Raw genomic sequence first — 24,423 nt, forward strand, 5'->3', positions numbered from 1 at the left:
GATCGGAAACGGCAGAGAAACAGAGAAACCTTGGATACGTAAAATTACCGCAGATGTTTTTTGACGATTTTCATGCAATATTTAAAGACTTTTCAATGTAATGTAACTCAGATGGCATACAATGTTACCCGTACACACACCTATGATCGGAAACGGCAGAGAAACAGAGAAACCTTGGATATGTAAATTACTGCAATGTTTTTTGACGATTTTCATGCAATATTTAAAGACTTTTTCAATGTAATATTACTCAGATGGCATACAATGTTACCCGTACACACACCTATGATCGGAAACGGCAGAGAAACAGAGAAACCTTGGATACATAAATTACCACAGATGTTTTTATGACAATTTTCATGTAATACTTAAAGACTTTTTCAATGTCATATTACTCAGATGGCATACAATGTTACCCGTACACACCTATGATCGGAAACGACTTAGTTTGTTTATGATGGTGACAATTCAATTACAGACCTGACACTTTAGGGGTTGAAACGGTGTCCTATTGTTTGTGTGTGACAGCCTGATAGGTGAAGGTATTTAGCCCTGTAGCAGCAAGGATTATGTTTCTTAATGGTTCCTCTAAGCGAGAAAAATGAGAAAAAAAATCATCTCTTACATAAACCATTTCATAATATATGTCAAAGCATTTGTGATCAGTTTATGCATCATCTATTTTGGGGGGTTTATAACACAGCACAAATTTGGCCCGTCGCTGCTACACAGTATAGCCACAAATTTTACCCCTTCGCTGCTACCGGGTTAGTGGGAAAGTTGTCAGTGAACGTAGAAACACTCGCAACACTCACCCAGCCCTTGGGACACACTTGGCGGCAGGCATGGTCACTCAGTCCTCGGCCCAGACTTGATAGGAGGTGTGAGAGGGTGCAATGTGAGGTCGGGCAGACAAGTACAGACACACAGACAGAGATAAGGGTAAAGTCTGTGTGCATATTGTCTCTTTTCAAGCCTGTGGAGATAGTAAAGGTCAGTTGGTGTACATATATCACAAGTACACAGTAATGATAATGATAAAAATAACAATAATAATAATGGAGAGTCTATCTAGCCGAGAGAGATACCATGCGCGTAAGGAGCATACTCACACTGTGACTTTGCGATATTAATGCAGTGAATATATAAATAAGACATAACAGTAGAATTTGTGGGTATTAAAAATATTAGTACAATAGATATACTTTTGTACACATATAAAGAGTGACTTCTACTACTACTACTACTACTACTACTACTACTACTACTACTACTACTACTACTACTGCTACTACTACTACTATTACTACTACTACTACTACTACTACTACTCCCAAAATACAACTTGAATGCCTTGAGTAACCTGATAATGTATTGTTCTGTGATAATGCATCCATGACTAAAGTGCCTGTAGGGGGAACTACCGTGTGATTGTGTGTGTGTGTGTGTGTGTGTGTGTGTGTGTGTGTGTGTGTGTGTGTGACGTAGACTCGGATCATATTTATTCTTATATATCAGCACCCAAAAAATTACTATATATAATGTGTATTCTCTCTCTCTCTCTCTCTCTCTCTCTCTCTCTCTCTCTTCTTTAGCATTATATTTTTCCTCTCTGTCTGTAGTGTCTCAGTGTGTAGTTCAGTTTCCTCAGGCCCCGTTCACACTGTGCTGGCTTTGGGCCACGACAACCTAGCGACTCAAGGTACACGAGGTCTTGGGCGTGAAATGTTGATGTGGAAAGGGTTGCACATGGTCGGAAAAAGGTCTAGAAATGATCGCTGGATGCTGAGTTGACACAGTTTGAAGGGGGCCTGAGAGTCGCAGGGTTATCATGGCCCAGAGTCAGGACAGTGTGAACAGGACCTTACTATAGCGATGTTTGTGTTACGTGATCATTATATATATTGTCCTTGGCATGTGGTGTGTGACGAAGCTTAGTTAAAAGGTGAACTATATGTATGTAGCTAATAGGATAGGACAACTTAGAAGTGCTTAGTATAGCTGTGTGTGTGTGTGTGTGTGTGTGTGTGTATTTACCTATTTGTGTGTGTGTGTGTGTGTAAGAGTGTGAAAGTGTGTGTGTGTGTTTAGGTAAGATACACTCGGTAGTCTCTCCCCAAATATATTATTAAAACATATGTGGAAAGCAACATTAGTTTTTTGTTTTATTTCATCCACTGCTTAACTGTCCTTCCTCTCACAGCAGCATTGAGGTAAGTGTCATTTACAACTGTGGCTCATAACCTCAAGCACTGTGGCCCCTCAGCATATCTATTAACCCCCTGACTGTGGATTTCCTACAAGAAGACCTCACCAAGCTACAGGAATGGAACAAAAAGTGGTTGCTACAATTCAATGAAGAGAAATGTAAAGTCCTGCACCTTGGGAGGGGAAATCCAGCACACCAATACCACATCGGAAACACTCCACTATCCACCACAGAGGCAGAGAAAGACCTGGGAGTGTATGGTACCAGGCTACCAGTGGAAGCCAAATTTGTTCCAATTGCAGCGGATGGGTTAAACAAAGCTATCATGAAACAAGTTGAGGGGGATTTTCATGAATGGTTTTATGGTTGAAGTGGTAGTTTTATAAGGCTTCTGAACCCTGAATGTTAGAACCCTGAATATATCAAACACACACACACACACACACACACACACACACACACACACTAAAAGAAGGAATAAACACCATAACACAAGAGGACACAGTAAAAAATTGAGGAAAGGAAGATGCTTGAGAGACATAAAGAAATATAGCTTCCTGCAAAGAAATATAGAGGTTTGTGACAGACTAAGTGAGGATGTAGTATCAGCGAAGAGTGTGCAAAGTTTTAAGGAAAAGTTGGACAAATACAGATATGGAGACGGGACCACACGAGCGTAAGCCCAGGCCCTGTAAAACTACAACTAGGTAAATACACAGCTCACTTATATACCAACCATATCTGCCAACTCATAACAATAGTAGTAGTAGTAGTAGTAGTAGCAGTAGTAACAGTAGTAGTAGCAGTAATAGAAACAATATTTAGTGTGTGAATGTGCATGCAATATCTGGTGACAGCTGAATATCAAAACATAAGCGCAAAAAGGACACAGTTTAGTATAATGCGTTCAACAATCATGCCTCTAAATAATGCACCAATGACGTTTTTTGTTTTTGTTTTGTTTTTAGAGCTAAGGAGACAGTTCAAGGGCGTAAAGAAAAATATAAAAAAAAGCCCACTACTCACTGCCCCTGAATAGAGATCAGAGGAGTGTCCAAAAAGAGAGGTCAATTTCGGGAGGAGAGGTGTCCTGATATGTCCTGTATGTTGAAAGATGTGGCAAGTTAGTGCAATACAGCCATACAACACAGTACGATACAGCAAGTCAGTACCAAACAGGTTAGAATCATCTACAATTTCTATTCACAAATAAACTGAAAATGCAAATTAGGACTCACCTCAAATACAGAGAAAGCCATCCAGGGAAATACTAGAATGTAAGTTTGAGGTTATTCTGCCGAGAGTGAACAAGAGTAAAAGAGAGAGAGAGAGAAAGAAAGAGCGAGAGAGAGAGAGAGAGAGAGAGCATAGCATATAACCATCAAGGCCCCATTTTTTTTTTTTACAGCAAAGGAGACAGCACAAGGGCACAAAAAAAAGGAAACAATAAAAAAAAAAAGCCTGCTACTCGCTGCTCCTGTAAAGAATCTGAAGAGGTGGCGGAAAGTGCAGTCAATTCCGTGAGACCCCCTAGACAGGATTGGGAATGAAAGAGTCAATTCTGCAGCTGTAAAATACGTATTCTCGGACGTTGTACATGGTTCTGATATGAAGATACATTGAGCATTCTAGAGTGAGAGTACAAGACGAGATCGTGAGTGAGTAACAGGAGTGGTAGTACAGCCTTCCAGGGCCTCAAGACAGCTCAAACCAGGCTGCTGCTGGCTTCATATGGGAGGCACCAAGTGTGTGTGTTTACATATCACACACACACACACACACACACAACATGCCTTGCTTAACCCGGCAGCAGCGACGGGCCAAATTTGTGGCTTTACTGTGTAGCAGCGACAGGACAAATTTTTGCCATGATATAAACCCCCAAAAATAGATGATGCATAAACTGATCACAAATGCTTTGATATATATTATGAAAGGGTTTGCGTGAGTGATGATTTTTTCTCATTTTTCTCGCTTAGAGCGGCCTTTAAGAAACGTGATCCCTGCAGCTACTGGGTTAAACACCTCCCTGGATGTCACTGATATTTTTCTTTCCTACAGTAACAGACACAGTTCAAGGTCATGAAAAAGCCTGCTCAGCGCTGCTCCTGCAAGATGTAAGAGTAAACAGATTCAGTTAGTGAGGTGTCTCGATGCTCCCCTCTTCAGAGTTCAAGTCACAGGAAGGAGGAAATACATGTGAAGGAAGGCTACTCCAGTTAGCCAGTGGAAGGGATGAAGGAATAAAGATGCTGGGTAACTCCTGTGTAGGGGTTTTGGATAGAAGGGCTGCGAGCTAAAGTAGAATGTTATGCGCATTGTGGCCGTGGGAGGGGCAGAGACAAGCAGTTAGCAAGTTCAGAGTTGTTTGCTGGAGAGTTTGAGAGGTAGAAGACTATTGGTAAGAAGAGGGGAGCTGATGAGACAAAAAGACTGACTCTACTCTGTCCAAAGGGTGGTGTGTGTGGACCCCGTACGTGATATGCACACATACTCCATACGTTGTCACGGTGTGTCATGCACTGGTGTTGCATGATGAAAGATCATTACATGGATGTGTTTCTTCCCTTCACAGTACTGGCACATTTCAGTCACAGGAGAGTCTTCATGGCATTGTATGAAACGTTCACAGTATATTACATGGAAACGTTGATTTCTTCACTTATCTCTCCACTTGTGTCACTATGATATGATGCAAAGACAATGGTGAAGGGAATATTTCAAGCTGTCCCTTACTAAAATATGTCAAGTTATCACTAACTCAAGAACTGACGGAAGCCACTAAACTGTGTTTCACCTTCAATGAACTCCACATGCTCACTATGAATGGCTTTTTTCTCAGCTTATTGCGCCACTCTGTTACTGATAGAAAACAAGTGTTGGATGTAGCCATTGACCCGTACAAGTGGTGGTGTTGTCTGCATTAATGCCAAGTTATGTCATGTGAGGGAGGGAAAGCTTGTAATGGTGTGTTGTGTTCTTGGGAATCATGCAGTCATCCTTCTGTCCATAAAACTCTTACACGGGAGTCTATGTTTCCGTCTCCACTCGTCTCCTTCCACCATGATGACCTTGTAATGCCTGGTGGAACACACCATCCACCACAGCACACACCCATCTTTAAGTCAACTCTTAAAGGCCAAGCTTAGTGGGATGACTTTTGCACAGCCAATACTTTTCTGAGAGCGTAAATTTATCCTTTGAGTGAACTAATCATCACTCTGGAGTTGCCAAAAAGGTTCACTGTACCACATGTCACGTGACTTTCCATTTTCCAAGCTACCTGGACACTGGCCTTCCGGTTGGCACTGTTTAAGAAGCACATGAGGTCCACTGTTCCTGCCGAGGTCACTCACTAACCCACTATTCACATCCTAGTCAAAGGCAGACGTGGGGAGGCTGTCGAGGTTCTCTGAGTCAAGGTTGTAGAATTCCGCCTGAGAGATCATCCTGAGAGTCTGTTCAAACTGCTCCTCCAGAGAGTCCTGTGACATGGACGAGCGCGAGCTAACCCTCTTGGAGCTCTTGGCCGACTGTGGCTTGCTGGATGAGTTGACGGAGTTTGTGGAAGAGTCTCGGCTTTGCAAACTACTGGGGATTTTTTTGTCTTTGGGGTTCGATTCCTTGTTTCCATCTTTCTGGAGCTCCTGTTCCAGCCGAGCGTCACCCATGAAGGACGTGGAAAGGTGTGCTATCCGAAACTCACGCTCCTTGGACTTGGCTTCCTTGTCGAGAGCCTTCTGGAAGTCCTGGTGCAGTCCGACGTCACCCATGGAGGGACGTCTTCTCTCCAGCTCCCGTTCCCGAATATCGTTGTGGGGGATGAAGAACGAGGCCTCGGTGTCGCTGCAGGAGTGGGTGGCGTCGCAGTCCTCGTCCGAGTAGTTGTAACAGTCCATGGAGAGATCCGTCGTTGATTCTGTGTTGAGTCTCGTCTGGCGTGCAGATGTCGCTCCCTTCCCTCGGTGCGTCTCCTCGTGCAGGTCCGCCGCCTCCTCGTACGTGGTGACAGCCTCGTAGGTGTCTGTGCCCACTGATGTGTAGCCGCACTCCTGGTCGGGGTACACACACACACACACACACACACACACACACACACACACAGGTAAATATGATAAAAAGAGGCTACCAGAGAGTAAGTTTTCTTAAGCATAGTGGTGAGGGAAGGAAGTAGGAAGGAAGGAAAGGGAGGAGAGGGAAGAGGGAACGGGATGGTAAGAGAGGAGAGGAAGGAGAAAGTGGGGAGGGAAAGAGAAGGGAAGGGAAGAGAAGGAGAGGAGGGAAAGAGAGGAGAGGGAAGGAAAGAGGAGGGGAAAAAAAAGGAGGGAAGAAGGGAGGGAAGGAGATGGGAGGGAAAGAGAAAGGAAGGGAAGGGAAGGAGAGAGGAGGGAAAGAGAAGGAAGGGGAAGAGAAGAGAGGGAAAAGGGAAGGGAAAGGAAGGGAAGGGAAGGGAAGGGAAGGAAAGAGAAGGGAAGGAGAGAGAAAGGAAAGAGAAGAGAAGGAGAAGGGGAGGGGAAGGGAAGGGAAAGGGAAGGAAAGAGAAGGGAAGGAGAGAGAAGGGAAAGAGAAGAGAGGGAGAAAGGGAAGGGAAGAAAAGGGAAAGGAAAGGGAAGGGAAGGGAAGGGAAAGGAAAGAGAAGGGAAGGAAAGAGAAGGGAAGGAGAGAGAGGGGAAAGAGAAGAGAGGGAGAAGGGGAGGGGAAGAAAAGGGAAGGGAAAGGAAAGGGAAGGAAAGAGAAGGGAAGGAGAGAGAAGGGAAAGAGAAGAGAGGGAGAAGGGGAGGGAAAGGAAAGAGAAGGGAAGGGAAGGGAAAGGGAAGGAAAGAGAAGGGAAAGAAAAGGGAAAGAGAAGAGAGGGAGAAGGGGAGGGGAAAGAGAAGAGAGGGAGAAGGGGAGGGAAGGAAGGAAGGAAGGAAGGAAAGAGAAGGGAAGGAAAGGGAAGGAAGAGGGAAGGAAGGAAAGAGAAGAGAGGGAGAAGAGAGAAGGGAAGGAAATGAGAAGGGAAGGAAAGAGAAGGGAAGGAAAGAGAAGGGAAGGAGAGAGAAGGGAAGGAGAGAGAAGGGAAAGAGAAGAGAGGGAGAAGGGGAGGGGAAGGAAAGGGAAGGGAAGGGAAGGGAAGGAAAGAGAAGGGAAGGGAAGAAAAGAGAAGGGAAAGGAAAGGAAAAGGGAAAGGAAAGGGAAGGGAAGACTATGTTAAGGTTATCAAATCCTCTACACACCATTCAAATATAACCTCAATAAAAAGGAACCCAAGTTATATATTATCAAAACCACAAACTGTTATTCATTACCATCTACAACTACCATGACCCAGCATCACAGTCCGACACGGTGGCTTTGTAATCGCCCAAACCAAACTCTTCCATAATCTTTTTCCACACAACACCCAAGACACAAGAATTTCCCATAAGGCTTCCTCAAAATTCTTAACTCAACCCCCGGACTGAGGATTTCCTACAAGAAGACCTCACCAAGCTACAGGAGTGGAGCGAAAAGTGGCTGCTACAATTCCATGCGCCTTGGGAGGGCATATCCAGCACACCAATACCACATGGGAAACACTCCACTATCCACCACAGAGGCAGAGAAAGACCAGGGAGTGTATGTTACCAGGTTACCAATGAAAGCCAAATCTGTGCCAATCGCAGCGTACGGGTTAAACATGAACACAAAACACTACACAAGGAATTTTCATTCTTTGGTCTGGAGGCTTGCAAACCCATCATGGCGAACTGTGAAACTGGACCCTATGACAACTGGACTCCTAACCCACACACTAACTGCTACTTACCGAGGGTGGGTTGAGGTTGACGTGGAGGATGGTGGAGCAGCGTGAGGGGGTGGAGGAGGTGCAGAGAGACTTGTGGTGCAGCCCGAGCTTAGAATCGCCTCGACAGCAGCCGCAGTACTCGCTGGTGTACCATGTGCCTGTGTCAGAGTCCCGGCTGTGGTGTGAGTCTGAGGTCTGGCGGAGCAGCGAGCCGTGGCTGTGCTCGGCCCGGGAGGCTCGCGATGACACCAGCTCACCCTGGAGAGACATGGAGGAGAGATGAGGCAAGGAGGGTCTTGGAAGGGAAAGAGGGGAGGGGAGGAGATAAGACTGGAGGAGAGGGGAAAACTGACAACTCTTGCAAGTATAGTAATTTTGCCCATGGTTAAAATTGGCAATGTTTTTTAAGTACTTTATGTAGAGGTGGAAATTCTGACATCTTTATGACCACTAAATCTGCTACAGTTCTTTCTATTTATTTTTAAGTGCATTTTCTTTTCCTGAATAACTTTAAGTGGTGAGTGACCCGACCTGTTTGAGTTGCTTTGGCTTGTGTGATGACGTGGAGGCCCGGGATGGGGAGGGGGAGGGGGCGAGGAGTCCACCCGGCCACACCTCTGTAAGGAAGGAAGCTCAAGGTGAAGCGAGACAGACACGATGGATTGGATTCTGTCGGCTCAGGAGTCAAGGGAATTTATTTTGTTGAGGTGATGTAAACCCAAACCACGACTTCCAGGCAACATAGAGGATGCAGGGAGACTTTCAGACTTATTTTGGGATAGAAGTTGGTCATATGCCATAGACTAAGGTAATCCATTGCTACTTCACATTTCAAGTAATTCTAATAACCTTGTCAATACAGGAGGTTAGGTTAGGTTAGGTTAGGTATCACAATGCCCCAAAATATACTCCTGCTTAGGGTCTCGTAAGACTACAACTAACTCTCAGATGGCAGCGGCATTTGAAGAGCAGCTCCCTCAAAATGAATGGTCTCTATATAGTCAATGCCGACCTTAGGACCGTAGCATAAATAGAGTTACGCTGCATAATGGATGTTTTAACTATCGTCTGTATATAGATTCTCCTGCAATCTGAAAGTGTTGTTAATTTCTGCCGTACAAAACTGATTGGCTGAATTTTGGACCATCTATATATAGTTCCGATACCATCAAAGGGTTAACACTGGGCGGCTGTAGTCCTAACACTGGGCGGCTGTAATCCTAACACTGGGCGGCTGTAATCCTAACACTGGGCGGCTGTAATCCTAACACTGGGCGGCTGTAATCCTAACACTGGGCGGCTGTAGTCCTAACACTGGGCGGCTGTAATCCTAACACTGGGCGGCTGTAATCCTAACACTGGGCGGCTGTAGTCCTAACACTGGGCGGCTGTAATCCTAACACTGGGCGGCTGTAGTCCTAACACTGGGCGGCTGTAATCCTAACACTGGGCGGCTGTACTCCTAACACAGGGCGCCTGTAATCCCAACACTGGCTGTACTCCTAACACTGGGCGGCTGTAATCCTAACACTGGGCGGCTGTAATCCTAACACTGGGCGGCTGTAGTCCTAACACTGGGCGGCTGTAATCCTAACACTGGGCGGCTGTAATCCTAACACTGGGCGGCTGTAATCCTAACACTGGGCGGCTGTAATCCTAACACTGGGCGGCTGTAATCCTAACACTGGGCGGCTGTAATCATGCTACACAATACAGTCCTGACCCAGCAAAGTCCCTAAGAGCAGCATCAATGGCACCTCACCTAGTCTGTTCTTGGGCAGGTCATCCTCACGGTGTGGCTTGGACTCCACCTCCACATAGTCCGCCGAGGAGGACCCATTGGCCAGCAGCTTCCGCTCTGACTTGTCGGAGTTGAGGTCATGGGTGGGCACGGGCGTCCACAGGCCTCCCACATCCACCCAAGGGCTGCCCACTTTGCTGTGACCCATGTCTGGAGGAATGAGTTTTGTTACTTCATCTGTTCCCCTCCCTGCCCCCTCCAGACCTGTGCATGGTAGTGGCCAGGCGAGGGGGCAGATTGTATTTACCTATTTGTAGTGCACAGGGCCTGAGCTCAAGCTTGGTCAGTACTGTCTCCCAATATTTGTCCAATTTTTCCTTCATTATATTGCAGGGAAGGATGTGTGTATGGGAGGGCCAGGACATGGAAATCAAAGGTGGAAATAAGAATTTGGATGACAGGAAAAAATGAGGAGATAAAGTTATGAGCGACAAAAAGGAGAAAGCAAGTGGTGGAACAGAACCTGAGTAACACATTTTCACAGCAAACATGTTACTGACTTCAAAATCATGTCTGTACCAAAAAAGTAATAATAATAATAATAATAATAATAATAATAATAATAATAATAATAAATATACACATGAAAAATCGTTTATAATCAAATGAATCTGATTTTATTGAAGATTCATTTTATTTTCTTGTTTTTCCAACCTTGCTTGAAGGAAAAGGTGCTCACTCACTCACCTAATTGCACAAGAGAGCGACTGAAAGGGAGACTCACCCGGTGGAAGGGATGAGTGTGCGAGGCTGTGAGCACACCAGCGGGCGGCCAGCGTGCAGCCCACCAGCACCACCAGCACCGTCACCGCCCCGCCCGCCAGCACCAGGAACCACGCCGACCGCACCACACCCAGCCCCACACCAGGCTCCTGAAAACCACAAGGGTACTTAGGTCGGTATATTCAGACGCTCCCGCCTCTCACATCAGCTAGTTCCAAAGACCGAAAAGGATATTAATAGCGTTGTAATTAATGATATTTCCACGTTCATGTTACGGAAGCTTTGTCACGCTACCACCAGGGTCAAAGAACTACCCCTGGAAATGCCCAAACTACCCGTGAAAGCGTTGTCAAAGTTGTGTTCTTGGGCCTTGAGAGGTTTAAAAATATGGCCCTTAGTGAGTTGGCAGCGGGGCACCTAATGAGCTCATGATACTTGCAGTTATATGGATGTTAATTACGAGCGTCCTTACACAAAAGTACTGCAGAATAAAACAGAAAAAGGCTTCCGAAAACTTCTACTAATGCTACAGCTCCTGAGAACCAGTGATATGTCTTTTTAATCTCTCTCTCTCTCTCTTTCACTCTCTTTAATCCTTTCACTCTCTCTCTCTCTCTCTCTAACCGTAAGGTGTGTCATGAGCAGGTTGAGGCTGGTGGGGGGCGAGGGGGAGCCGGCGCCCTTAACGGTGGAGGCCGCCAAAACCACATCCACCCGAGAGGAGGTCACATTGGGCAGCGTGAGGGTGGTCAGGTCGCCCATCACACTGACGTTGTGGGTCACGCCGGTGTCTCTCTCCCTCACGGCAACCTGAGGCGAAGGGGAACGTAACATGAGGTCACAGAGTCATAGGGAGTTTGTACATGGCCGTCCAGTCTATGCTATGCTATACAGGGCAGTTTGTAAGCCACTGAGCAGCCATATTGCAACACATTACAGAGAAAGACCTGGGAGTGTTTGTTACCAGGCTACCAGTGAAGGGATATCCAGCACACCAATACCACATGGGAAACACTCCACTATCCACCACAGAGGCAGAGAAAGACCTGGGAGTGTATGTTACCAGGCTACCGGTGAAGGGATATCCAGCACACCAATACCACATGGGAAACACTCCACTATCCACCACAGAGGCAGAGAAAGACCTGGGAGTGTATGTTACCAGGCTACCAGTGAAAGCCAAATCCGTGCCAGTCGCAGTGGATGGCTTAGTGTTCATCCTTCTCATGTCTTCCTCTCCAGGTCTTCTTCAGTTTTCAAGCTCATCTCCCTCCTCTTCCTCTTTCTCTTTCTCTTCCCTCATCCTCTTCCTATTCCTTTCTTCTCCTTCTTTTCCTATCCCATCTTCCTCCTCCTCTCTCTCTCTCTGTTCCTATCCCCTCTTCCTCCTCCTCTCTACCTCCATAGCTCTTCAAGTACACATAATTGAATTCCTCTAACAAAAACACTGGGAGACTCTAGACCAAACAAATTAGCTCCAGTGGTTACCTGTCACCCTACTCACCTGGTACCTTACTATGATGCCCCTTGCCAGGTGTGGGGGGAGGGGGCGCCAGTGCAGGGTGAGGGCGTAGGTGGCTGGACCCACGCGCGCCGCCCACCACCGGGAGAGGACCGGCCACTCTGCAGGCACTGAAACATGATGAATGACCTTTATCAAGCCCATCTTTATGTCATCCAGGTTTCTAATGCAAGAGGGGGTGGATAAGGGAAAGGGATTGGCTATAATAATTCTCCAGTATACTTTTATCAAGGTGGAAATGCACTTGTCTGTAGAGATGCCATTTTTTCCTTGTTAAGTTGTGTGCTAGCTGACTGGTTAAATATGAGAATAACTATGGTGGTAATGAAAAGTAATAAAACAGAATGAGGAGGAGGAGGAGGAGGAGGAGGAGGAGGAGGAGGATAAAAAGGAGGAAGAGGAATATAAATATGTATTAGCATGTTCATATACCCCAATAAACAATGAAAGCACGAAAAGTGAGCGTATATTACAAAAGTCTGAGGGAAAGTTACATTGCCAGGTGACATGAAGGCCAGAGTGAGAGACATGAAGGCCAGAGTGAGAGACATGAAGCCCAGAGTGAGAGACATGAAGGCCAGAGTGAGAGACATGAAGGCCAGAGTGAGAGACATGAAGGCCAGAGTGAGAGACATGAAGGCCAGAGTGAGAGACATGAAGCCCAGAGTGGGAGACATGAAGACCAGAGTGGGAGACATGAAGGCCAGAGTGAGAGACATGAAGGCCAGAGTGGGAGACATGAACCCCAGAGTGAGAGACATGAAGCCCAGAGTGAGAGACATGAAGCCCAGAGTGAGAGACATGATGGCCCCCCTTCCCTAGGCAAGCTATCAGGGCACGTTGCTTCACTCACCATCCTGCGGCGTGGTGAAGGACTGCAGGTTGGAGGGCACGCCTAGCACACCCTTGTAGTGAGGCAGCAGGAGGAACCAGTAGGAGGTATAGGGGTGGAGGCCGTTAACCTGGTACGACATCTTGGCTGGGCTCAGAGTGTGACCCATGAGCCTTAAGGTGGAGCAGCGAGGGGGCGTTGGTACATTGTCCTCCCCTTCCTCTGTCCCTGTGGTGGTGTTGGGCCTGACGCTCCCTCTGGGCTGAGTCTCTGCAATGGGAATGGAGTATTTATTTAACCCAGTACCAGTGACAGGCCAAATTTGTGCCATGATATAAACCCCCCAAAAATAGATGATGCATAAACTGATCACAAATGCGTTGATATATATTATGAAATGGTTTGTGTGAGTTATGATTTTTCTCATTTATCTTACTTACAGGAGCCTTTAACCCGGTAGCAGCAACGGACCAAATTTGTGGCTTTACCGTGTAGCATCAACGGACCAAATTTGTGGCTTTACCGTGTAGCAGCGACGGGCCAAATTTGTGGCTTTACCGTGTAGCAGTGACGGGCCAAATTTGTGGCTTTACCGTGTAGCAGTGACGGGCCAAATTTGTGGCTTTACCGTGTAGCAGTGACGGGCCAAATTTGTGGCTTTACCGTGTAGCAGTGACAGGCCAAATTTGTGGCTTTACCGTGTAGCAGCGATGGGCCAAACTTGTGCCATGATATAAACCCCCCAAAAATAGATGATGCATAAACTGATCACAAATGCGTTGATATATATTATGAAATGGTTTGTGAGAGTGGTGATTTTTCTCATTTTTCTCGCTTACAGGGGCCTTTAAGAAACGTGGTCCCCGCAGCTACCAGGTTAAGTAGTGGATGGCCAGCACACAGCTTTGTTTTTGGGGTAATGCTAAGGATAGAGTTTGTTTGAATGACTGGCTTGCTCTTAAATCACCCTCCTCCTCTTTCTGTTCCTATCCCCTCGTCTTTCTCCTTCTCTTCCTCTTCCTCCTCCTCCTCTTTCTTCTTTTCTTCCTATTTCCTCCTCCTCCTCCTCTCTCTTCTTCTTCCTATCCCCTTTCTCTTTCTTCTTTCTCCTTCTATACATTCTTCCTCCTCCTCCTTCTCCTTCTCTTTCTATCCCCTCCTTCTCCTTCTCCTCTTCCCATCCTATCCCTCTTCTTTTTCTCCGTCTTTCTCTTCCTATCTCCTCCTCTTCCTCCTCCTCCTCCTCCTCCTTCTCCTCCTTACCTAATAGAATATGTTCCACTGTGTCTTCAAAACGGACATCTGGCACACTATCCACATTGTCCTGCAGGTGGTGATGAGTGGTGGACGTGGAGGTGGAGGTGGTGGAGGCGGTGGGGTCCGTGGGTGGGTGGTGGTGGTTGTGTGGGCGTGGGTGGTGCAGGAGGGAGATGTCGTGGGTCTGGAGCTGCTGCTGTACGCGTGGGGGGACGAAACCACTGCCTCGCTCACACCCAAGGATGTAGATGCCCTCTATGTGCTTGGGCCGATGTGTCTGTGTGGAGGTGATCGTTGAATTAAAAGAAGGAAGGGATGAAGGAGGAGGAGGAGGAGGAGCAAGGGACAGGAAGATAAGAGAAGGAGGAGGAGGGGGAGGAAGAGGAGATAGGAAGAGAAAGGGAAGAAGGAGGAGGAGAGGATAGGAAGAGAAAGGAAAGGAGCAAACAGGAAGAGGTAGATAGAAAAGGAAGAGAGAGGAGGAGGAGGAGGAGGAGAGGACAGGAAGAAAAGAGAAGGAGGAGGGGACAGGAAGAGAAGGAAAAGGAGGAGGAGATAGGATAGGAAGAGAAAGGAAAGGAGCAAACAGGAAGAGGTAGACAGAAAAGGAAGAGAGAGGAGGAGGAGGAGGAGGAGAGGACAGGAAGAAAAGAGAAGGAGGAGGGGACAGGAAGAGAAGGAAAAGGAGGAGGAGATAGGATGGGAAGAGAAAGGAAAGGAGCAAACAGGTAGAGGTAGATGGAAAAGGAAGAGAAAGAAAGAAGAGGAGGAGGAGGAGGAGGAGAGGACAGGAAGAAAAGAGAAGGAGGAGGGGACAGGAAGAGAAGGAAAAGGAGGAGGGGATAGGATAGGAAGAGAAAGGGAAAGAAAAAGAGGTGGAAGGGGGATAGTACAAGAAAGAGGAGGAAGAGGAAGGAGAAAAGAGAGATAGGAAGAGAGAAAGAAGAAAGAAGAGGATCCAATACTATTACCATAAGAGACAAATCAGGTACAGAAAAAGTAATACAGATACCATAAGCATTTTTACAGCAAGGGAGGAAGCTGAAGGCCCTGATAGACACTGCTCGGACATCATCATCATCATCATCATCATTTCGTTTACCATCCGTTTTCACTCTTTCTGAGCGGTTGGACACTTTATGGCTCTCCTCCACTCTACTCTGTCTCCTGCCCAGTGCTCATCCAATCCCATCAATGCCAAGTCTTCCTGTATACACCTTCTCCATGTTTTCCTAGGTCTACAAACTGGTCTCCTTCCTTCTACCTCCTCTCTGTCTCCTGCCCAATGCTCATCCAATCCCATCAATGCCAAGTCTTCCTGTATACCCCTTCTCCATGTTTTCCTAGGTCAGCCAACTGGTCTCCTTCCTTCTACCTCCAATCTCTCCAAAACTCCCAGCACTGTATCCTCCCCTGCTCTCTTTGCATGTCCAAACCATCAGAGTCTTTACCTTCTGAGCACTGTTTCCTACCTCCAATCTCTCCAAAACTCCCAGCACTGTATCCTCCCCTGCTCTCTTCACATGTCCAAACCATCGGAGTCTTTACATTCTGAGCACTGTTTCCTACCTCCAATCTCTCCAAAACTCCCAGCACTGTATCCTCCCCTGCTCTCTTTGCATGCTGCTCTGGCACAAGAAATAAAGAATGAGGACAGAAAAGGAGCTGTCTGTTGATAATTTCAATGTCTTCCAGTGAATTTCAGTGTTACATCAGCTATTTTTCTATTTGTTCTTTAATTTTTACAGTAAAACAGACAGTTCACAGGCCAGATACTTTCATACACTGTTCAGTTCAGCCAAATCATTCTTATTCATAACTTACACAGATGGATTTTAATGTGTATATCTGTGTGTATCTGTGTGTGTGTGTGTGTGTGTGTGTGTGTGTGTGTGTGTGTGTGTGTGTTCACCTAGTTGTAGTTTTACAGAGCCTGGGTTTTACGCTCGTGCGGTCCCATCTCCTTATCAGCATTTATCCAACTTTTCCTTAAAGCTGTGCACACTCTTCGCCGATACTACATCCTCACTTAGTCCGTTCCAAACCTCTATATTTCTTTGCAGGAAGCTATATTTCTCTATGTCTCTCAAGCATCTTCCCTTCCTCAGTTTTGTACTATGTTCTCTTGTGTTCCTGGTGGTAATTCATTCTTTTAGTAGTAACTCCTCATTATCTACTTCTGTGTGTACGTGTGTGTGTGTGTGTGTGTGTGTGAGCACCTACCAGCCTCCAGGTGACAACAGCCGTGGTGGGTGTGGATGAGGAAGGAAAGCCCTGCTCCAGTATGGGTGTGAGGAGTGCCGCCCGTGCCTCCACCTCATCCACCCCAACCATCCCCACGGACACAGTGCCGCGAGCCACGCCGCCGCCCACCACACGCACGGGCATCACCACACCTCCAACCTGTGCCAAGGGGAGGACACATGAGGGTACCCAGAGATACACAGTGGTGGTCCCTGGCAGACTCTTTATGTTCTTATGACTACAAGAGGATGGACAGAGACAGAAGGAAAATACATAAGGGTACACATGGATAGGATGAGAACACATGAGGATATACAAGGATAGGAAAATGGACAGTGATACATGAAGATAGGAGAATACACGGTGATACAGCAGAAAGGAAAAAAGTTGGAAAGTTTGGTTTAGTCGGCGCAACATCTGTGGTCGTATGCCGGAGAGAGACAGAAGGGGAAGGAATTATAGGAGAAGGGAAAAATTGGAAAGTTTCGTTTAGTTGGTGCACCATCTGTGGTCATATGCCAGAGAGAGACAGAAGGGAAAGGAATTATAGGAGAAGGGAACAGATCTCAGGAGACGGGACACAACCCCCGATTAATACCTGGTACCCATTCACTGCTGGGTGGACAGGGGTGTAGGGTATCGGAAATGCCGCACAAATTTTTCCAATCCGCCCAGGAAAAAAAAATATGCATCTCAGTTCACCAGTTTGAAAAGGCTCGTGTAGGGGTTTTCACAGACTGTTCTGTGATCCTGGTGATAGCTGTACATGACTTCTGCACCATGAACGGAAAAATCACCCATGAAAACCTGGTCAATCTTCTCTGTGGCCTTGGGAAATAGTCATGATGGGAGCCAAGTATGTTTAAAAATATGTCCCTTACTTCGTTGGCAGCCATGCACGCCCACAGCCCTTCGTGGCGAGTGGTGACGTGCAGGTTGTAGGCGTGGTCCACCCTGGCGGCGCCCTCCTCCACGCCGCTCGCTGAGTTGCTCGCCACCACCCACGGCTGCTCCCTCGCCAGTCGGTAAATGTCCTCGCCAACTGGAGACATAATTTCATGTGTTATATGTATAATTTCCTAAGCTATATAATGTCATGTGTTATGCAATGATTTGATGAGGTATGATTTCATGTATTATTTGAACATTCGAACATAACAAGTCTGCAAGATACCAGTCCGCCTGCACATTAGCTAGAATTGTACCCCAGTTGTAATGTGGGTTGTGACAGGAATATCACAAACTTAATTTACAACTTTGCAGAGGTTTGAATTTGTGCCATTTGTAGTAAACACATATTAGTAAAAATGTTTGAGAAGTTTAGTTATAAAATTCAGTGAAAAAGTGTTACAAGCAAATCTGGTCTCCCCTTTCTCCTTTTTAAAACATTTATTATTATAAGAGACAAATCAGGTATAAAGGGAGGAGTGAAGACACTATAAGCTTCCACTGCAGCAGCCCCAAAACACCCGAGACCCCAAGAATGAAAAAAATGAAAAGTTAAAGCAATGAGAGAAGTAGAAAGAGGCTGAGATAATAAAAAAAAATTATAGAAGTGGAGACAGAGGTAGGGCAACAACTATCCCAATACACAACCTCTCCTCCTCCTCCTCCTCCTTCTTACCTTCTTCCCGGCCTGGCACCACCGCCTCCCCCGCCGCCCGCTGCGCTGCCTGCCTCCCGTGGTTCTCCTTGGCCCAGAATATGACGGGCGTGGGCACGGCTGTGATGGGGCAGCTGATCTGACGTACATGAGACGGTGTGATGACGGCGATGCGGGGCCGCACGCCGCCCTCTGCCCTCGGCCGCTCTGTGGGGAGGACGGTGTTAGCATCCCTGGCATGGCTATTATATGTTCCAGCAAAATGATCCTCGCCCTCTTGTTCTTTTATCTGTAACCTACCCATTGAGACAGCATGAAGAAGGCAGAACAGGTGAATGACATAGTTTTTGATTCGACAGATGTCATGAGTGGTGTATCCCAGGGCAATGTTCTAGGGCCAGTATTATTAGTGGTATGTGTTAATGATCTTACTGACTGTGTCAAATGTATTATGTGTTTGCTGATGACATAATTTCAGATCTGTGAAGCATTGACCTGTGGCAAGAAACTGAAGGTATTTAAAAAAGATGTAACACAAGATGGTGCCAAAGGTACTTCAGATCAAGGTAATGGAAGCCCATTTGAAAGGTAAGGTTGGGTGAATACTCTATTGTTGCATTTCTATTGCATTGGTTCTTTGAGCCTTTGGTGGGAATGATCCATTTCCCGGAACACAGTTTACCTTCCCAAGTTTCTTATTTATTGGACATTGCAAAAGGGAGGATGAACAGCGGGGTGAGTTGCATGCTGAGTGCCTGGGCTGGGATTCAAATCCAGGTCCATGGATTACGAACTAGGCATGCTAACCACTGCACCGCAGAGGCTCAGTGCATACTGGATGAACCAGGAAAAAATATAAATCTGAGGGGCCAATAATTACCACACATTAGACAATCAAGTTTGGAGATGATGATCTGCACATCAGAGGCTCAAGAAATGAGCCCAGTATCTACACAGGGCAAGCTGAGGCGCCTAAAATGTGGCAGGTGTCAATTTTCTCTCCGGCTGAGATAAAAAAAAAAAAAAGGTGAGGCAGTGATGGCACTTCCTGGGAGAGTGCCTGCGGGCGTTCATCAGGGAGGGATGCTGCGGGTACCTGGCTTCTGCTTACAGTTCATTTAACTTTTATAATAAACTAATGGCGTGTACACAGACTTATTTCTCCCTTCAGCACTGTTATCCTCACCCTCTGACAGCCATTGTGTTCCTCAGCTCCAGTAATAGCGAGAAATATGACTTCCTTGGCAGGGAAAGGCGCACTGGTTTGTTTTTCCTCCCTTACAAGTGATGATGATGATGTCTGAGGATTAATACTTTGGCAACAGGCATTACATTCTTGCCTCATCGTTTCTATTAGAGTTCACGTGTGCTTGTTCATAATCTCTGTCGTCCTGGTTTGGTATATTTTCTATCGTTCTTGCACGTCCATTCTAGTCATGAGGTTGTTTCTCGAGACAGCCTTGAGGGGAGACCAAGGGACGCCCACGTAGCTCATGGATGGGGCAAGTTGATCGATCCTGCCAGAAGGGACTTGGGATAGAAAGGGTTAATGGGAGGGAGATTGCTCGAAGGGACTGTCGAGAGTGGAGGAGACCAGGGACGCCCACGTAGCTCATGGATGGGGCAAGTTGATCGATCCTGCCAGAAGGGACTTGGGATAGAAAGGGTTGATGAGTGAGTTTGCTCGGGAGGCCCGTCGGAAGTGGAGGAGGCAAGTGAGTGAAGCGACGCGCCCCCGGGGGTATGCTTCTCGTTAGTTCGTTAATAATTCTCGGGTCCTCTTTATCCACATTTGGAGTAGTGTGTTTCTTCCACTTGACGCAGTAGTCTGGTAAGTATTATGAGTTCTCTGTAAGTTCATTTATCTTGGGCATTTATTTAGACACAATTCTCAATATGAAACTTGGGAGGTCATTCTTCAATCCATTCTTCAATCTTTTCTAAATCCTCTTGTAGTCTCATTTGTCTCGACGAACTGATCAGATTGAGAATTTTTGTATCATCCGCGAAAAAAAATGAATATAGTGTATCTGTCCTCTCAGAAAGCTGTTTGGTGTGTATTTGTGTAGAAACTGAACAGATTAGTGATACACGACTTGCCAGATCTGAACCCAATCTGACTGTGTGGCCAAATATGCTTCTCTTTCAGCTGCTGTGTCCATTTCTCGCATAGTTGTGACCACATTATAGCCATGGCCACACCCTATAGCTCAGTGGTTTATATGTAACTGAACAGATTAATAATACACGACTTCCCACTTCTAAACCCAATCTGACTGTGTGGCCAAATATGCATCTCTCTCATCTGCTCCGTCCATCTCTCGCATAGTTTAGTGACCACATTATAGTCATGGCCACACTCTATAGCTCAGTGGTTTATACGTAACTGAATAGATTAGTAATACACGACTTCCCACTTCTAAACCCAATCTGACTGTGTGGCCAAATATGCTTCTCTTTCAGCTGGTGTGTCCATTTCTCGCATAGTTGTGACCACATTATAGCCATGGCCACACTCTATAGCTCAGTGGTTTATATGTAACTGAACAGATTAGTAATACACGACTTCCCACTTCTAAACCCAATATGACTGTGTGGCTAAATATACTTCTCTTTCAGCTGCTGTGTCCATTTCTCGCATAGTTTAGTGACCACATTATAGCCATGGACACACTCTATAGCTCAGTGGTTTATACGTAACTGAACAGATTAGTAATACACGACTTTCCACTTCTAAACCCAATATGACTGTGTGGCCAAATATGCTTCTCTTTCAGCTGCTGTGTCCATTTCTCGCATAGTTTAGTGACCACATTATAGCCATGGCCACACTCTATAGCTCAGTGGTTTATATGTATTCCCTCCTTTGTAGACAGGCGCCACAATGGCCATCTACCCTCGTGGCTCTTTCCTTTTTCAAGTGAAGACATTATTATCCTGTGAAGCTCATCTGCCAGTTGTCATTACTGTTATTGCCAGTTAACTTAATATGCCGAGTCACCACATTCCTGCTTCTTCACAGACCCTTCCCTTCATGTGTGTGTGTGTGTGTGTGTGTGTGTGTGTGTGTGTGTATTTATAAGTATCCGTGTTTTTTTCAGTGGCAGAACTGGGAGAAAGGCATAGGGTTACACACACACACACACACACACACACGCACCAACCACCAGCAGGGAGGTGTTGGCCGCGTGGGTGCCCGCTGAGTTGGTGGCCGCGCACACGTACACGCCCTGGTCGGCAGCCCTCAGGGACGTGATGGTCAGGCTCCAGTCCCGGCCCATGGCGGCGCGACCCACGGGCATCAGGCCATCCGCACGCCGCCAGATCACCTGCAGGAGGAGAACATATATTTGTCTTCCTTATGTGCTGCCCATAGCGCCGGTGGGGTCTTTTGAAGGGCCTGGATGATGACCCCAGCCCTTTAATGTTGCGGGCGAATTTTATCCTGAGTGGCTGCAGTGATTTATGATACAAAGTCGAGTCATGCATTTAGACTGAGTAAATAGCCTGCCTTAGATGAGAAATAGCAGCTTCAGTTCTCTCTAATACTTCATAACGTAACGAAAAAAAATGATGGAATTTCAGAAGACACGACTTTCTGTTCTGGCTCATTCTGTGCCATCCAAATCCCTTATGCAAGAGTTAACCAGCATCTTCACTCTTTCATCCCTTTTGCTGGTAACCTCTGGAAGTGCTGGTTCACCTGGGAGTCTAGGTCACCTGGGGGTCTGGCTCACCTGGGGGTCTGGCTCATGTGATTTTTGCTCACCTGGGGATCTGACTCACCTGGGGGTCTGGCTCACCTGGGGGTCTGGCTTCCCGGAGGGCACACAGGGGAGCGTCACGTCGTGGCCGGCCACGCCCACCATGCTCTTCACGACGCCCCCGACTCGCGCCCCCTCTGCCGGGCACGACACAAGGAAAACATCGTCATTAACTGCATCCTTTTATTACTACTACTACTACTACTACTACTACTACAGCCACTACCACCACTCACCATACACCGTCAGCATGGCCACTTGCGACACTCTCCTCCCCGCCATATTGGTCACCACACACTGGTACTCCCCCTCGTCGGCCGGCACCACGTGGGACACCATCAGCGTGGACCCGTCTTGCCTGTACCTGAGAAAGAGACGGTGTATTCTTATTAAACACAGGCGCCTAAGCACACACATTGGACAAGGCTTTCGTGGTGGTTGTGAGGGGGAGGGACTTTCACAGAGGTTAGCTTTAGGACCCTGGTGGTAGCATGGCCATGAATGTAAAAAAACACTCAAGGAAACGCGATTACTGTCCTTTTGATCCTCTGGAAATTGCTGTGTAAGAGGAGGAGGCATCTAAAAATACTGACCAGGGACTCTTATTAAGGCAGACTTGCCATTTTGTACGTTTATCTCCTGGCTAATACCAGAATGAGGGGGAAAAAGTTAAGTCCATTCCAGATATAGTTACAAGAGATACAATAAGAGCTATATAATACGAACCTCAATAAGACCTACAATAATGCTACACAATCTTAGTAACATACGTAGGTAAAGCAATAACCAGTGTCTAGAAACGATAAGGTCACTCTAATACCATTTTTTTTACAACAAAGGAGACAGCTCAATGGCACAAAAAAAGGAAACAATAAAAAAAAGCCCGCTACTCGCTAGTTACCTATGGACGTACCTGTGTCTGGGCAGGATGAGGTCTCTGCCGTCCAGCCTCCAGGTGACCACAGGCGTTGGGTGTCCCTTGGGCGGGTCACACTCGAAAACGGACGATTCGCCTTCATTCACACCCAGGCTGAGTGGTGACTTGCGGAACACCTCGCGAAGATCTGGAGGAGGAGAGAGAGAGAGGAGGAGGATGACGAGATTAAGTAGTAGTAGTAGTAGTAGTAGTAGTAGTAGTAGTAGTAGTAGTAGTAGTAGTAGTAGTAGTAGTAGTAGTAGTAGTAGTAGTAGTAGTAGAATTTTGAAGATTTCGTATAATATTGTGTGGTTGTGTGTGTCTGTGTGTGTGTGTGTGTGTGTGTGTGTGTGTGCCTCTCTGTCTGTGTGCGCGCCTGTCTGTCTATGCCTCGCCGTGCCAAACAAACCCTGATCTCTAACCCTCTCAACCATGACCCCGCCCGGCCCTTGAGCGTGCCCTGACCCCTGGCGCGACGCACGGCACGCAGGGTCAAGGGGAAAGGTCAAGGGGGAGGGTCGAGGAGAGAAATTACTGCCCTTGGAGTCAGTAACGTCAAGTGTTGAAAGATTAAGATACAGTTATTGATAGGTAATTAAATAGAGATAGACATGGATAGATAGATTGGTAGATTGATGAGGGGAGAGAGAGAGAGAGAGAGAGAGAGAGAGAGAGAGAGAGAGAGAGAGAGAGTTTCATAACCGCATGAAACCAAACAAACTCTCTCATACACACACACACACTTGATGACGGCCAGAACGTGTTTATTATATCTTCATCCTCAACAACATAGTGTGTGTGTGTGTGTGTGTGTGTGTGTGTGTGTGTGTGTAGGTCAGGGATGGAGTATTCGTATTCGAATGCACTGGAATATCGTATTTGGGTGTATTCGTGTTTGTATTCGAATAATTATTGACATAAATCAAAGAATCCTCATTCGTATTCGTATAGAAGGGAAAAGTATTCGTGTTTTGCGAATAATCTGACGAATACTTCAAAATTTATCATCAGAAATGCCATAATCATCACAACTCCCGCCTCCTGGGCGGACATGTAGTGAACGTGTATAGCACAGCAGGGCTCGTAGTCTGTGGCAGCGCGGCGTCTGGCCTTGTGAAGTGAAGTCACTCAGGTGTCCCCGGCCGGTGTGGACGGTGACGGTGTAGTCCACGCGTAGGTCACCGTTGATGACCTCACGCTGCTGCTGCTGCACAACACTGCCATATCCAGTTACGTCAAGAAGGTATTTTCAGTAAAAAAATATTCATGAATACTTTCAAGCAGTATTCGTGTTTGTATTCGATTTAAAACCATTCCACTGTATTCGAACTCGTTGTCATATTCGTTGGAATTTTAAGTATTCGTATTCGTATTCACAACTCTGGTATTCACTTCATCTCTGGTGTGTGTGTGTGTGTGTGTGTGTGTGTGTGTGTGTGTGTGTGTATGTGTGTGTGTGTGTGTGTGTGTGTGTGTGTGTGTGTGTGTGTGTGTGTGTGGTCATGAAACTTGACTCTGTATCTGGTTTAGGTTCGTTACACATATTTGCTCTCTCTCTCTTTCTCTCCCTCCCTCCTTTTTTTTTTTTTTTAATCCTCTCTCCCTCCCTTCCCTCCCTTCTTTCCCATTCACCATCCTCCCCTTTTATATTCCCTCCCTCCGTCCTTCCTCTCCCTTCCTTCCTTCCTTCCTTCCCTCTATTCCTTTCCTTCACTCCCCCTCTCCATCCCTCCTCTCTCCCTTCCTTCCTTCCTTCCTTCCCTCTCTTCCTTTCCTTCACTTCTT

General features: G+C 46.6%; 1 protein-coding gene across 4 annotated transcripts in view; it reads right to left on the reverse strand.

The window, feature by feature from the left end:
* The window catches only part of LOC126992214 (uncharacterized), a 110,558-nt gene that overhangs the window by 27,367 nt on the left and 58,768 nt on the right, over positions 1-24,423 (reverse strand). For 2 of the 4 annotated variants that reach the window (XM_050850872.1, XM_050850871.1), the window contains exons 4-19: positions 22,636-22,786; positions 21,959-22,086; positions 21,762-21,859; positions 21,119-21,287; positions 17,980-18,165; positions 17,237-17,397; positions 16,335-16,514; positions 14,118-14,388; positions 12,876-13,124; positions 12,005-12,132; positions 11,125-11,310; positions 10,502-10,649; positions 9,739-9,927; positions 8,508-8,593; positions 7,998-8,234; positions 3,769-6,261 (exon numbers count right to left, since the gene is read on the reverse strand). In XM_050850872.1, the coding sequence (XP_050706829.1) occupies positions 5,584-6,261; positions 7,998-8,234; positions 8,508-8,593; positions 9,739-9,927; positions 10,502-10,649; positions 11,125-11,310; positions 12,005-12,132; positions 12,876-13,124; positions 14,118-14,388; positions 16,335-16,514; positions 17,237-17,397; positions 17,980-18,165; positions 21,119-21,287; positions 21,762-21,859; positions 21,959-22,086; positions 22,636-22,786 (3,245 nt within the window). In that variant the 3' untranslated portion in view covers positions 3,769-5,583. Of the gene's footprint in view, positions 1-429; positions 977-3,768; positions 6,262-7,997; positions 8,235-8,507; positions 8,594-9,738; positions 9,928-10,501; positions 10,650-11,124; positions 11,311-12,004; positions 12,133-12,875; positions 13,125-14,117; positions 14,389-16,334; positions 16,515-17,236; positions 17,398-17,979; positions 18,166-21,118; positions 21,288-21,761; positions 21,860-21,958; positions 22,087-22,635; positions 22,787-24,423 lie in introns of those variants that run through there. The other 2 variants (XR_007746352.1, XM_050850873.1) reach the window with 2 other exon arrangements.

This window comes from Eriocheir sinensis, unplaced genomic scaffold (genome assembly GCF_024679095.1).
Source record: "Eriocheir sinensis breed Jianghai 21 unplaced genomic scaffold, ASM2467909v1 Scaffold420, whole genome shotgun sequence".
NCBI lineage: Eukaryota > Metazoa > Arthropoda > Malacostraca > Decapoda > Varunidae > Eriocheir > Eriocheir sinensis.